This window comes from Culex pipiens, chromosome 3, assembly GCF_016801865.2.
Source record: "Culex pipiens pallens isolate TS chromosome 3, TS_CPP_V2, whole genome shotgun sequence".
In the NCBI taxonomy this organism is placed as follows: Eukaryota; Metazoa; Arthropoda; class Insecta; order Diptera; family Culicidae; genus Culex; species Culex pipiens.
The window spans coordinates 65791550-65806233 of NC_068939.1; the positions used below are offsets into that span (position 1 = coordinate 65791550).

Genomic DNA, 14684 nt, shown 5'->3' on the forward strand with positions numbered 1-14684 from the left:
CATCAATCGGCACAAGTGCAATTGCAGCAAAGCCACAGTAGCGTTTATTTGCAATTGACGGCATAAGTAGTGCAAATTAATCAGCGATTTACTTTTATCTCTCCCTTTTTTCTCCTCTATTTCTCTCTGCAGGCACTATTTCTCGTATATCTGGCAATACTGGGTCCGCCACCACCGGCAGTGAACGCCATCAAGGATGCACTGTACGCATATGCCCCGGAATACGTAAGTAGCACCATCATCAGCCCTATAGTACTAGGCATTACGGTAGTGTTTCGTAATGATGGTGAAATTACATGACGTAGATGAAATATGCTGGGGAAAGCTTTCTGTCATCATTACTGTTTTAAATACATGGAAATATACTTAACTAAAGCAAAATTAAAATACAATAATTGGATATACTTTTTTTCTTGTATCACTGGCTAGTGCCATTCCGTTTGCCACATGACTCCGGATTCACTAAGTATGGCACGGGGAAAGGGCGCCTATTGTCCGCATTTAAGCGTGTCAAAGACATAAGGACGAAAGTTCAAAAGATCAAATGCCAAAAGTTCGAACAATAAGGGGAAAATGAGAAAATTCAATATTAATTTATAAGTTCCTCTGTTACACTTTTTGAGTTAAAAACTTAGCAGTCATTTAAAAAAATTGTATAATTTGTATGAGAAAAGAGATGAACTAAAAATAACCTGAAAAAATATACACTTTCAAACAGTTTCTTCTTGTTTCTGTAAGATTTTGCATTCTTTCAAAGTAGTTTTTTCCAGTAATATTTTGATAGACATAAGAAAAAATAGATCAAGAACATAAGCAATTTCTTGATAACATTTGAGAGAAATAGTTCAAATTTGAACATGTTTCTAATACATTTGAGTTTTAGTATATAAAACGAGTTTTTGCATTCATTTAAACATGGCCCTTTTAAAAAAAGTATAAAGAAAGGAATAAGTTCGAATATGCAGGAACGTTTTATATTCCTTCGAAAATGTGTTTCTGTAGACTTTCCATTCTCGCAAAATAATTTATTCTTGCTTTTTGCCTTCTTCACCTCAATGAGGAAAGGCTATAAAATCACTCGAAAAATGAAATGCTTTAATCGACCTCGTAGATCCACCTTCATGTATACATATCGACTCAAAATCAAATTCTGAACAAATGTATGTGCGTGTGTCTGGATGTGGGTCCGTGCACCAAAAAATATGCACACGATTTTCTCCGGACTGGCAGAACAGATTTGAGACTGTTTCAGTTTCATTCGATCCGTCATGAGGTCCCACAAGACCCTAGTTAATATTATGAAGTTTAGAAAAGTACTTCAAAAGTTATGCTTAAAAACAATTTTAGCTTAACTTCGAAAGATTGTAAAAAGGGTGGTTTTTGTGAGAAAACTCGTCTTGCTATACATTTTTAGAAAGGTATTTAAAAGACCTTTCCAACGAGTTCAAAAGATTGAAGATCTGACAACCCTATGAAAAGTTATCAGCACTTAAGTGTTATAAATACACCTTTTTGGGGCCGGATCTCAAATATTTTGATGAAAAAGGTGTCCGGATCTATCATGCGATTCATCGTTGGATAGGTAAACAAAAGACCTTTCCAACAAGCCCAAAAGATTGAAGATCTGACAACCCTATCAAAAGTTATAAGTACTTAAGTGTTTTTAATACACTAATTTTTAGACCGGATCTCAGATATATTGGCACTTTTTTGAGGCTGTGTAGTGTATTCACATTATGAATGCAAGGAAGGCACCAACCACCTAAAGGTGGATTAATTTACGTGTTTCAATATTATTCGTTTCATTCATGACAAGTTCTTTGAAATATGGCAAAAAGTAAAAATTAACTTATGAATTTTACATTCTTTCAAAATGCAGTCGACTCTCTGGCTGTCAATCTTGTCGATATCAATATTGCTCCATCTGTCAATACATTTTTCAGTCCCTTTAAAAAGCATGCTTTGTATGTTTCGATCTATAATTTAATACCTGGCAGCAGGCTTGACCGAATGGTTAAGCTGTCCGCTTAGTAAGCGGAAGATCATGGGTTCGATTCGGATGGGGAAGTAAAACGTCGGTCCAGGCCTTGGATGTTGTTAGGCCGTTAATTCATTCCAGGTGTGGGAGTCGTCTCCTTGCTATAAAGACAAACAACACACCAAACCAAGCCTGTTCCGGTGGAATCGCTGGCAATGGTTGGACTCACAATCCAAAGGCCGTCAGTTCGAACCCTGGAGTAGAAGGTTCCTTGGAGTAAAAATAGGTTCAAGCCTTTGGACCCCTAGGTTCGAGCAGAAACTTGCAATAGAGACTTCAAAAACCTAGGGGTCGATAAAGTGGATGGTTAGTTTTTTTTTTGACGAAGAACTTCGTCTTAGGGTTCTATACAGGGTAGCAATCCAAAATTCCCCTTCCCCTCTCGGCAAATTCCCCCTCTTCTTAGCGCACGCTGGTTGGTTGAACAAACGTTTCCCAATCAGAATTTTGACTAACTTTAGCGTGACGTACCTTATGGATGAAGCCTTTTAAAAGTTTAAGCGAGAAATGATGAGGCAAAAACATGCTTTTTGGTTGAACAAATTTGAAGACTGGTATTGAAATTTGAAATCTTGTTTTTTTTTCTATTGATAGTAATGCATAAAAAACTAGTCTAGAGGATGGTAAAAAAGGTGCATTTCGAGGGAAAACCCTTCAAATATTAAATTTTAAGAATGGGCCATAATGGTTTAGAAAGGTTTAGAACAGGGGTGCTCAAAGTTTTTGGAGGTCGGGCCAAATTTAAAGTTCAACCGCAAGCCAGATTTTCTAAATAATTTTAATTTAAAAGACTAGAAAATACATCTATAAGATGATTTTTTATTTATTTTTTGAACATTTTCGGTAATTACAAATAATAGTTTCGTATTCATATTTCAGAGTGGTGACATGTAAACTGATCAAATTTATGTAACGGGGTAATTTTATCTTTAAATCGAGTGTGACTAATGAAAAATCTTTTTGAGCTAGAATTTCAATGAAAGAAAATGTTTTAAGCAACCGTAAAGTTAAACTGCAATCATTATATTCAAAAAAACAGATTCGACGATTTTTTTTGCGAAAAAACATTGATTTATCGAAAATTTTCTAAGTTTCCATTGATTTTTCGATTTTTTATAAATGTTTTTAAGGCAATTTTTAATAATAGGGGAGGGGAGGGTCGGTCGACAAAAGCTTTGTAAAATATTTGCAATAGCCTCGATCCTCCGATTTCAACATTGTGTCTACGTGAATTAGATGGTAGTCAATCAGATTCGTTATCTAACTGCCATGAGTTCGAATCCCGGTTTCTAAGTGTAAAGTTAGTTTGAGGGTCAGTTCATAAAAGGGTCATTATGACTTTCAAATTGATCTAGAATACTTATATTTTTAGAACAATTACAGGTTTCTACCTAAGTCAAATTTGAATGTTTTATAAATATTTCCAAAAATGTTTGTGGAAAGTTTTCACGATATTTATTAGCTTCACTCACATTGAATCGTGTTAAATTGTTTTAATTTAAAGGATTTTTTGACAAAATATGTGTGTCCTAAAATGGGGATCAAAATACAGATAAGTCATTAGCTTTTCTATTAACAAAAAGTATAAAAGATTAGCATAAAAATGTTTAAAATAAACTTTTATTTTTTAAAAAGCATAAAATCACGTTACAAGTGGTCAACGGGTCATTTTACGTGATCATTCAAAATGGGTCCGCGAGCCACAAAAAATCACCTCGCGGGCCACGTTTGGCCCGCGGGTCATACTTTGGTCACCCCTGGTTTAGAAGATCTTAAAACCATATCAAAAGTTATGATCATAGATATTTTGAAACAATGCCACAGTGGTCCAGAACGCAAAATTAAGTGGAAAATGGATTTTCCAAAAAATTGTGAAGTTTTGGAGCTTTGATGTCTTGAGACGAGTTGTGTTGCAAATAGAAAAGTGCAACTTTTGATTTGGCTGAAAATTAGGGTGGTTAGCGATTAGGGTGATTTTCAAAATCAAACTTTAAGGAATATTTTTGGGAATTTTTTCGTCTTCTAGAAAGTTGTTAGGCATGCCATTTCATGCAACTTTGTCGAAGACACCAAAATTTTATCTCGTAATCTACGCCTTCTACGACCAAATTTAGAGAAAGCATCTGAACAAACCTTCCAAAATCCATTTTTTTGAACGTGGCAATTCAGAGTTAAGTTCTAGAGAAAAATGATGTTCGGGGCACTTTTAGAACTCTAAAAAACGAACATTTTTCTTATTTGACATGTCAATTTGGACTTAAGGGTCAAAAGTTACAGCCATTTTAAGGAAAAAGATGCAAATTTAAAACTTAAATATCTCGAAAAGGCGCAAGCCAAATTTGAAGCACCAGGTTGCATTTGAAAGACTTCACCATTTTTTGGAAATCACTGTGCAATGATGTCCGGATCAATTATGCGACCCAGCGTTGAATGCGTAATCAAAAGACCTTTGCAACGAGTCCAAGATATTGAAGATTGGATATCCATATCAAAATTATGATCATATGAAAATTAAAATTAGATCCAACAACAACCTTAAAGTGCATTAAATAACTTTTATTAAAGTTTATTCACAAATATTGAAACCATTGCTTTACTGAAAATAGTGTCGCCTATAAATAAGTGATGTAAGATAGTCGCCAAAACTTGCAAGCGGAAGCAAAGTTCACGTGTAGGTGAAGTGATAAGTTTCAAAGTGACCAACAGACAAAACAATATTCGCACTTTGCCACCAGGCCTGTCGCTTAATATGATCCAGACGCGCCGTCCTTCACACCATCGATTTTAGAAAGGAGTCAAATCGAAAACCCACTTGCTCTCGCGATTGTTGTTTTTAGGGTGACACCCACACGTGCCTGCTCGATTTGCTCGAATTTGCTCGCAAATCTTTGTCGTTCCCCAGTCGTCTGCAGGCGCGAACCGATTTGTGATTTGTGTGAAAATCAGCCACCAGAACCCCGAAAGTGTCAACGTCTAATTAAATACCTTGTAATGTCATTATTAATTTATTGCGATCACTATCGAATCATGTCGCGAGCGCGTGTGGCTTTGTGCTTCTGTCTGGCTGGCTTAGAAGAGGTGAGTCAGGTTGCCAGACGAAACAAGATCGCGTCGAAAAATCGATATCTGGGTTGTATCTGGTGTGCGTTTAATGGACTTTTACGATTAATGCCTCGCTGGTTTGTTTTTTTTTATCGCTTGATGCACTTCTCTGTTGATCTTGACATTGTGTAGAAACTCTTAGAATGTGTTCGGTGTGACTAGTTGCTAGTGAAAATCTAGAGCTCAAAACTAAATTGCCGTTTAGTCACTAGGTTTATTGGAGACTTTTAAAAGCTCATTATCATAAATCTTGGATTCGGTGCCATTGAGACGCGCATTTGACGGACAGATCGAGTTGCCAGAAGGAGCTGTTTCAAGTGGCGCCAGACGGCGGCCGTTGATCAAATGTGAAATCAAGATCACTTTCTGGAGGTTGTTACGCAATTCCAGTTCGCGAGACACACTTGCTTATCTTGGCCCGCGACGTTTACAACGTAGATTTTGGCATTGGCCGTTCTGATTGATAAATGGTCGTTTGAACCATCGAGTGATACCTTATTTTTTGTCTGATCACCTCCATCCGATCTCCGGGGTGATCTAGATTTAATTTCGATCGATAAAATAAATAATCAAGCTGTGATGCTATTGAACGAATAATTGATGGTCAATAAAAGCGTAAGAGGTCAGAAATCGTTTTACAATCAGCAAACTAAATATATAAAAATCAAATGTTGCAACTATTCCTGCTATCTTAAGCTACATCACTCTACCCTTTCATTACCGTATACCGTCATAATTTTCGGTGCAACTCAATCATACTACAAACGCTGCAAAAAAGTGCTGCAACAAACTCAAACATAATTTATCATACACCTGGTGCCGGCTCCCCTCGAGTCATTGATTGACAATTGACACACATTTATCACCCGCTGGCAGATACCGGCTTCGAGAGCCACAAGTGATCTACCAGTCACTAGTAGCTTGCACTCTACTAGCCTAAACCAGTAGCAGCGCGATACCCTGCACTGCACTTTGGCCCAATTAAATCTGATGAAAAGAAATTTTTCACTCGCACCACAGTTGGCGGTATTGCTGCTACCGTGCAACATTGTTGCAGCAGTGCAACCTGCAGAGCAAAGTTTGCAGGCTTAGCTGAGAGTAGACGCCTTGACGACGACATTCTATCGGTAATTCGATGTGTGTTCCTCAAGTTGCCCGAGCAAAAAGACGTGCATAAAATTGGAAATTCATGACCATTTTCACGCTAGAAATATGCAAAAGCAAAGTTAATAAAAGTTTTCCACCTCATTAGCATGCAAAACATTGACACCGGGTCAATCGTGGAGACCTGTGAGGGGGGTCGTCCATAAATTGTGATGCAAAAAAGTGCGTCCATCCCGGGATTTCAGATACTTTATTTTGTATTTTTCATATATTGTTAAGGGATCATAAACCACGTAAACTTTTTTTACATTTACATAAATATCGCTTAAGTGACCATAACAAATACCAGAAATACCAGATCATCAATGTTTTTGAATGGTCTTTCAATTACCAATGATGTGTCACAAGATATGTAGATCCGGACTTCATATTCATCAAGTTTATTGAGATCCGGCCTCGAAAGTATGCATAAATGCCACTTAAGTGACCATAACCAACGATGCAAACATATTTTATGGGAGATCTGTATTTTCTTAAAAATAAATCTGTATTTTATCTGTGTCCCGTCAAAGTCGAAGCCATACAAGACATTTTAAAAATTTTAACAGCAGATTTAAGCTTTTTGATCATATTATAACATAATTCAATTACTTAATTGTTAAAATTTTTAAATGTAATCAATTTAAAAAAAAATTGTATATACAGATTTTTGTGATTTCAGGGATCGAAAAATCTGTAAAATACGATTGTGTCACGTTCCCCAGAAAACCATTGAAAATAACAGAAAATGTTAATTCGGCTTATGACTCGTTCTATTATTCTAAGAAATTTTCCCTTCCTTGCCGAATAAATTGCTGTTTCTTTTTATTTCTTGTTTTCCGTGAATGCTATTTTTATTTTGCAAAGAAGAAAAATGTTTGTTAAAATTAAAATATGATTATGGGTGTCATTGGTATAATTCCATTTGACATATTGGACCTTTGGCATATTGCTCATTTTGCATGATGATTTAAATTTTCTAAATTTGATTTAAGGTGACAAAATTTAATTTATCATTTTTGGAAGAAGAAAACTCTCTTGACTTACAATAACAGACTAATTTTTTCTTCTTTTAAGGTCTCCTGACACAAGTTTTTTCAAGACTAATTTTTTCTTCTTTTAAGGTCTCCTGACACAAGTTGAGTTTCACCTTCTTTAAAGAAGGGAAAACTGTCTTGACTTGAGATATCTGCTAACAGAAGTTGAATTTTCGCTTTAAAGTTTTTTTTTCTTGTATTCTTTCTTATTTCCATAAGGAAAAACTCTCTTGACTAGTGATAATAAATTTAAAAAGTTGTGTAAGTGGTCAAGTATTTTTTCCCTTACTTAAAGAAGGGAAAATTAAACCCGTGTCAGCAGTTATAATAACAAGGCTATAAATTTTTCCCTTCCTTAAAGAAGGGAAAACTCTCATCCTCCCTTTTAAAGGTAAAAATAAACTTGCATCAGTCAGTAAAGTTTTCCTTTCTTTAAAGAAGGGAAAACTTTCTAGCCTTGTAATAACTGCTGACACAAGTTAACGTGGTGATTATTGCACTCGAGCGTAATATTTCAATCTTTATTTCTCGCATCACGTTCGAGATTTTTCGATTTAAATATTATGATCATAATTTGCCAATGGTAAGTCAAAAAGTCAAATTAAAAACATTTTCAAAATTCTCAAAAAAATCAAAAAGTTTGGAATTCAAAAATCAAAATTAAAGAGAAAAGAAATTTAAAAATTTAAAAAAAATCAAAGATTATGAATTTTTATTAGTTTGAAAATTTGAAATTATGGAAATTTTGATATTTTTTTTTTGAATTTTTGGAAATTTTGGAAACTTTAAAAATTTTGGAAATTTAGGTATGTAATCTTGAAAATTTTGAAAATTTTGAAAATTTTATAAATTTTAAAAAAATTTGTAAATTTTGAAAATTTTAGAAAATTTTAAAATTTTGGAAATTTTGGAAATTTTGGAAAATTTGGAAAATTTGCAAAATTTGGAAATTTCGGAAATTTTGGAAATTTTGGAAATTTTGGAAATTTTGAAAATTTTGGAAATTTTGGAAATTTTGGAAATTTTAAAAAAATTGAAAATTTTGGAAATTTTGGAAATTTTGGAAATTTTAGAAATTTTGGAAATTTTGGAAATTTTGGAAATTTTGGAAATTTTGGAAATTTTGGAAATTTTGGAAATTTTGGAAATTTTGGAAATTTTGGAAATTTTGGAAATTTTGGAAATTTTGGAAATTTTGGAAATTTTGGAAATTTTGGAAATTTTGGAAATTTTAGATATTTTGGAAATTTTGGAAATTTTGAAAATTTTTGAAATTTTGGAAATTTTGGAAATTTTGGAAATTTTGGAAATTTTGGAAATTTTGGAAATTTTGGAAATTTTGGAAATTTTGGAAATTTTGGAAATTTTGGAAATTTTGGAAATTTTGGAAATTTTGGAAATTTTGGAAAATTTTGGAAATTTTGGAAATTTTGGAAATTTTGGAAATTTTGGAAATTTTGGAAATTTTGGAAATTTTGAAAATTTTGGAAATTTTGGAAATTTTGAAAATTTTGGAAATTTTGGAAATTTTGGAAATTTTGGAAATTTTGGAAATTTTGGAAATTTTGGAAATTTTGGAAATTTTGGAAATTTTGGAAATTTTGGAAATTTTAGAAATTTTGGAAATTTTGGAAATTTTGGAAATTTTGGAAATTTTGGAAATTTTGGAAATTTTGGAAATTTTGGAAATTTGGAAAATTTTAAAAACATTCAGAAATTTTGAAAATTTTGGATTTTTTTTTAATTTTGGAAATAATTATAATCACCACGATAAATATTTCTGGGGAACGGTACATTCTGGGGAATAATACATTCTGGGGAATGGTTTTCTGGGGAACGGTTCATTCTGGGGAATTGATTTCTGGGGAATGGTATTCGGGGGAATGGTTTTCTGGGGAACGTGACACAATCGTAAAATACAGATTTATCTGTATAGCTGGCATGACTGGCCATAACAAGAGACAGTATGAACAGATTTTCAAAGTTTATATCTCATTAGAAAGGTTTTCAACTAACGTAAAATGGGGTGACTTTGATAGGATTGAAATTTTTTCGCAAAATGAAGAGTACAAATTAAATACGTACGGAATGCTATGAAATCATACTGACCATGGTAGAGAAGTGTTCAAAGTACTTCAAAAAGAAGTTTCACAAAATTTGGAAAAGTTTGAATAGTTAGTTAACTTCTCAAAGTGTCATGATATTCTCAATGAACATGATTTCGAATCGAAAAACGGAATGCTTTTCAGAATTCTTTGGACAACTTCCCACTAGGAGAAGGTAAAATTAGGTTGTAATAATATATATTATGTGTTTTTGAAAAAAAAAATAAAAAAAATCTTCAAGCTTATAGGCATCTATTCTAAGAACGAATTTTATATATAATGTGAATATTCAAAAAAAGGGTATGGACCTTATGTAGCCTACCCCAATACGTGTTATAATAATAATAATCTTGAAAAAATCATAACAATTGAAGAATATTCCAACAAAATATTGAAATCCTATCAAAGTCACTCTGATTTACGATACATATCCAACAATATATCTCATTATAGACTCAGACAACGTTTCTATTTAGATTTTAAGAATTCAGACTATGAAAAAGTATACAAATATAACCTAATTTCGCAATTTTTTCCCGTGTTTAGGAGATCATTTTGAGGAACTTTTGTTCTACGAAAAACTTTGCTTCTCTTGTTTTATGTTTTTCTTGTTTGATTTTTTTTGTATTTATATTGACATTTATTTTGTTAAGTTTATGGATCAGTAGTGCGGTGCCTGTAGGGACGCGCAGTCCTGTTTTTTTCGTGTTATTTTCGTCTCTTTTGTGTCGCTATTTGTGTACATGGGGTGATTGGTTTTCTTCTTCTTCTTTTTTCTTTTTTTTTAGTTCGCGCGTTCGTTGGCCGATGAGTTTTTGTTCTCTTTATATAGTTTTCGATAGAAACGATCCGATTTTTGTTTTTTGAGACAAGCAAGTCGTATTGCTGGATTAAGTCCTTTCCATATCATCGAGGATCGGAAGGCACGTCGACGAATATGTTTTAAGGCTCATGATATAAAATAATTTTAATGAATGAAGCCTTTCCTACATCACCGTTGATCGGAAGGCACGTCGACGGAGAATTTCTAGAGAATCGCGGTCGAATTAATACTATATTTAAATCCCTAGATAGCTATCTTTCCGCAGCCGGCTGCCTAAGATTTTTAAAATTTCAACCGATAAACAAATTGCTTATTGTCGCATCACCTACCACAGTGAATCCTGACCTCATACCCATCTTACTAACCCCTCAAAACTCATGTGATACTTTGTCGGAGACGCAGCCGATTTAGCGGTCCCATCACTCAAGTATCGGCTAACATTCCCATCCACTTCCCCGTGTCTTACCTCTGGTCGTGGCCGGCGTCAGTATTGATCAGCACGATAGGGACCTTTGAAAATTGCGAAGGGGTGATGATTGGTTCTTACTTTTCATCTGTGGTCCACGGAGCAATGTTTGGGGGTCCTGGCCAATAACGAAGTAGCAGCTACGGGCAGACACCAATGCTATGCTATGCTACGCTATGTTTTTTCATGTTTTAACAGCCACTTTTTCATTGATTTATTTTGCATGTTATATTTCACATTTTTTACTCTAGAATGAAACCATTATCATTTAAATTGCTTAAAAGTGCTAAGAGGCATAGTCTGGAACACTCCAAAAATACTGGACAGTAAAGAAAATATTAGTGAAAAACACATCTAAAGGGACCATCCATAAACCACGTGGACACTTTTTTGGGAATCTCGAACCCCCCCCCCACCTTCGTGGACAATTGTCCATACAAAAAAAATCTTTTTTGTATGGATCGTGGACAATCGCCATACCCCCCCCCCCCCCCCCTAAAGTGTCCACGTGGTTTATGGATGGTCCCTAAAACTGACTACTGGTATCACATTTATCCAGCAATCAAATGTATATATTTTACTAAATACTCATAACGTAAGATAGGGTTATCAGAACTACATGAAGATCCGGATATCCTTTTCATCAACATATCTGAGATCTCAACAGCCATTCCTCAGTGAGGAAAGCAAAAAATAAAAAAAATGAGCAAAAGCGTTCAGCTTTCCCAATTCCCAGTTGAAGACACATTACTTGGTCAAAAAAAGTCACGTGATATCCGAGCGGCCCCTTAGATCCGAGTTCTAAGCCTGACCATTGGCCACCGCCACCGCCCGTCAATATCGGCCGTAAAGTTTTGCGATTTGCCCCACCGAAAAGGGTGCCCAGCACATACGCATAATTTAAACTGACGTTGAGTGAAGCCGGTTGTAATTAAGTGTAAAACGAATCTGGCGCAAATCACCGCTGGAGGCTGGAAAGGATTTGGCGGTGCGCGCGTTGGAGAATTTAGATCGCGTTAAGATCCCCGGCTCGAAAAGTAACGCGTCCGTTGACGGTCGGTGGTGGTGGCGAAGGAGGCACCTGTCCGGTTCATGGTACTTACAGGTGACACGCACCTCCGTGGACTCGGATTACAACCCTTCACGCGCGATTGATGGACAGCTGTGTGATTAGCAGTGCTAACAATCCGAAGGACAGGACTCTTGGGTGGGCTTAATATTTGTGTTTGGCGGCAGCCAATATTGAAAAAAATTGACCATTTCAAATTTAAATATCGCGCTCTAAAGGGTCACACAATTCAAATTTGCCGCCTTTAATGAAATTCGATCAAATTGGTGGGCGGCGCAAGTAATGGTCGTTAAATTGATTTTTCTAACCCGTTCTCAGACCGAACAGCAGACCACCTCGATTTATGGTCCTCTCAACCCATCACCACCGGCCCACGAGCAGCGTTTTTGAAGTGTTTATTTTACTAGATTTCGCCTTAGAATCCGGTCGCAATGGACAGGTCGTCATTGGGGACAAGTTCGGATCAACACCTCACCACGTGCTTTTTAGGGAGCAGTGCTTGTCTGCTTTTGTTGGATATAATGCCTCAATTACATTTATTTATTGATTTAAGTTCTATTTAAATATCTCTATTTCTATCTCTAAAGAATATTCTTTATAACTCTCATTCTGGACTTAGAACAACCCTTATATTAAACATGATTCAACTCGGTTTTATGGGCGTCATGCGGGTCGATACTGGCCATGAAATTAATCCCTATGTCATGAAAGGTTGAAATGATGTCATTTCGGTGTTTCTCTTTCAAGCGTTAACTGACTGTATATAAAAGTGTTACTTCCCTTTAGCATGCATCAATGTGTCGTGAAATTGAAAAATTTGTTTTATCCATTTCAGGCACATCCATCGTACTCCTTCAGCTATGGCGTGAAAGATCTGCACAGTGGCGACGTTAAATCGCAGTGGGAGACCCGTGACGACGGCATCGTCAAGGGCCACTACAGTGTGGTCGAACCGGACGGATCGATCCGCGAGGTGGACTACACGGCCGACTCGAAGACTGGCTTCAACGCGGTAGGGTTTCTTAAGTCTTTTCTGTTTATCAGTTTTGATCATGTTATATTTTTGTTTCATTATCCAGGTAGTCAAAACGCACGGCCCCAACGCCCACCCGGTGGAGGACGAGCACCAGCACTTCCGGTACGACGAACACCACTCGCAGTCCAAGATCAACCACTACAGCAAAAACCAGGACCACATCATCCTGAGTTCGGACGTGCCCCACCACGAGCAGGACATTGCCGAACTAAGCGAGAAGAAGCGCCCGACGCCTTCCCTGCTGGAGCTGAAGCCCCACGTGAACTTTGACAATGACCACAAGGGCTACAGAGCGCCTTCGTACTACAACAACCACAACAAAGAGGAGTTCTTCTCGCACGAGTTCGACTTTTCCAAGGACAGCTTCAAGCCAACGATACGGATCGAAGAAGTGAAGGCACCCGACCTTTCCAAGCTGAAACCAATCTCACCGTCGGTGGACTTTTCCAAACTGGGCGAAAAAGAACTGGGTCCGTACTACAAGAAGGACGTGGTCTACCAACCCTTTGCCCAGTACAACAACCAAGTCTCGCACCCCGTCTCAACTCTACAGAAGGCCAAAGGCGTCCGACCCGCAGCGGTCAGTCCGAAAAAGAACCTGCTGAAGCCGTACAACCCGACGGGGACGAAGCACTTTACCACTCCAAAGGTCTACCCAGTGTTCAAAGCCCGTGGAGGACCCCCGCGGCCGGACTACTCCAGCTACTTCGGACCGCCGACGGTTCAAAGCCAGAAACGTCAAGGGCGAACCGGACCCGTCCTGTTCCCCGGCACCGCAACGGCCGCTCAGGAGCAACAGCAGCAGCAGGCAGCTTCGGCAAAAATGGTCCAGTCTATGATCAGCCAACAGCAGCAGCAGCGAAGAGTTCCGGTGTACGCCAGGAATTACGCTTAATTTTCCGAAACCCCTGTTCTCTCCCCTAAGTAGTGCAATAACATCCCCCAAAAAACAGTCTGTGAACCCTCATTGTCAAGTGGCGAGCCCCACATGACAATGGTTGTTTATGTTGAGCGATTATTTATGAATCATTTACTATTTTTCTAATGTGATTGTATGAAAACGATTTAATTTAGTCTTTAGGAGTTAGCGTGTAGCCGAGTCGCACTTGATTCATTAAACTGTGACTAACGATTGAGCTTGATTTGTTTTGTAGTGATTATCACAATCCTAAATTCTTGTTGATTGTATTCAAGGTCATAATTCCATACCGAAATGTCTTATCAGCCATCATGACCGTAATCTTTGCAATCCCAAAACAATTTACGTAGTTTTAAAAGTTTTTAAGCAAAAGAAAAAGTTTAGGGATTGTTCAACAAAAATTTGTTGTAGGTTAAATTGTTTCACCTAAAGCTGTCAAGGATTGTACTGGCAATGACAAATTCAACAGCATTTCGAGACGCTTGTTCAATATCCCTGATCTAATTAATCACTTTCCCGAAAGACCAAGAGAAGCTGGGAGAATGTCACTTATCCTATCAAAAAAGGGAAGCGTAAACACATTCCGTTTTCTTAATCTAATTCGTATTCCCTCTATCTTCTAACTATAAAAACCGAAATGATTTTATCCACCAAGTCTACAAACCATTGTCGCAATTTACAGCAACATGCATAAACTGCAATCACCGTGACTCTTGGCAGCCTTCTGCAAACAATTATACAAAAAACAAGTTGACATTGAGTCATAGTTTTTTCCTACAGTAATAATAATCAACACATCAACTAAAAGTTGTCAATAGTAAAGCTTAAAAGCAAAAAAACGCAACAAGCAACGACCGACAAAATGTGCGTGCCATGTGACTCACGCATTGACATGGTTCAAATTTCATCACGCGCAGGGATAATTGCAGAAATTGTTCAAATATTT

General features: G+C 36.7%; 1 protein-coding gene across 2 annotated transcripts in view; it reads left to right on the forward strand.

Annotated features, from left to right (window-relative positions):
• The window catches only part of LOC120421674 (uncharacterized), a 28692-nt gene extending 14741 nt beyond the window's left edge, over positions 1 to 13951 (forward strand). The window contains exons 2-4 of one of the 2 annotated variants that reach the window (XM_039584904.2): positions 133 to 225; positions 12619 to 12795; positions 12863 to 13951. In XM_039584904.2, the coding sequence (XP_039440838.1) occupies positions 133 to 225; positions 12619 to 12795; positions 12863 to 13714 (1122 nt within the window). In that variant the 3' untranslated portion in view covers positions 13715 to 13951. Of the gene's footprint in view, positions 1 to 132; positions 226 to 4957; positions 5117 to 12618; positions 12796 to 12862 lie in introns of those variants that run through there. The other variant, XM_052710589.1, reaches the window with a different exon arrangement.
• The last annotated feature ends 733 nt before the right edge of the window (positions 13952 to 14684 follow it).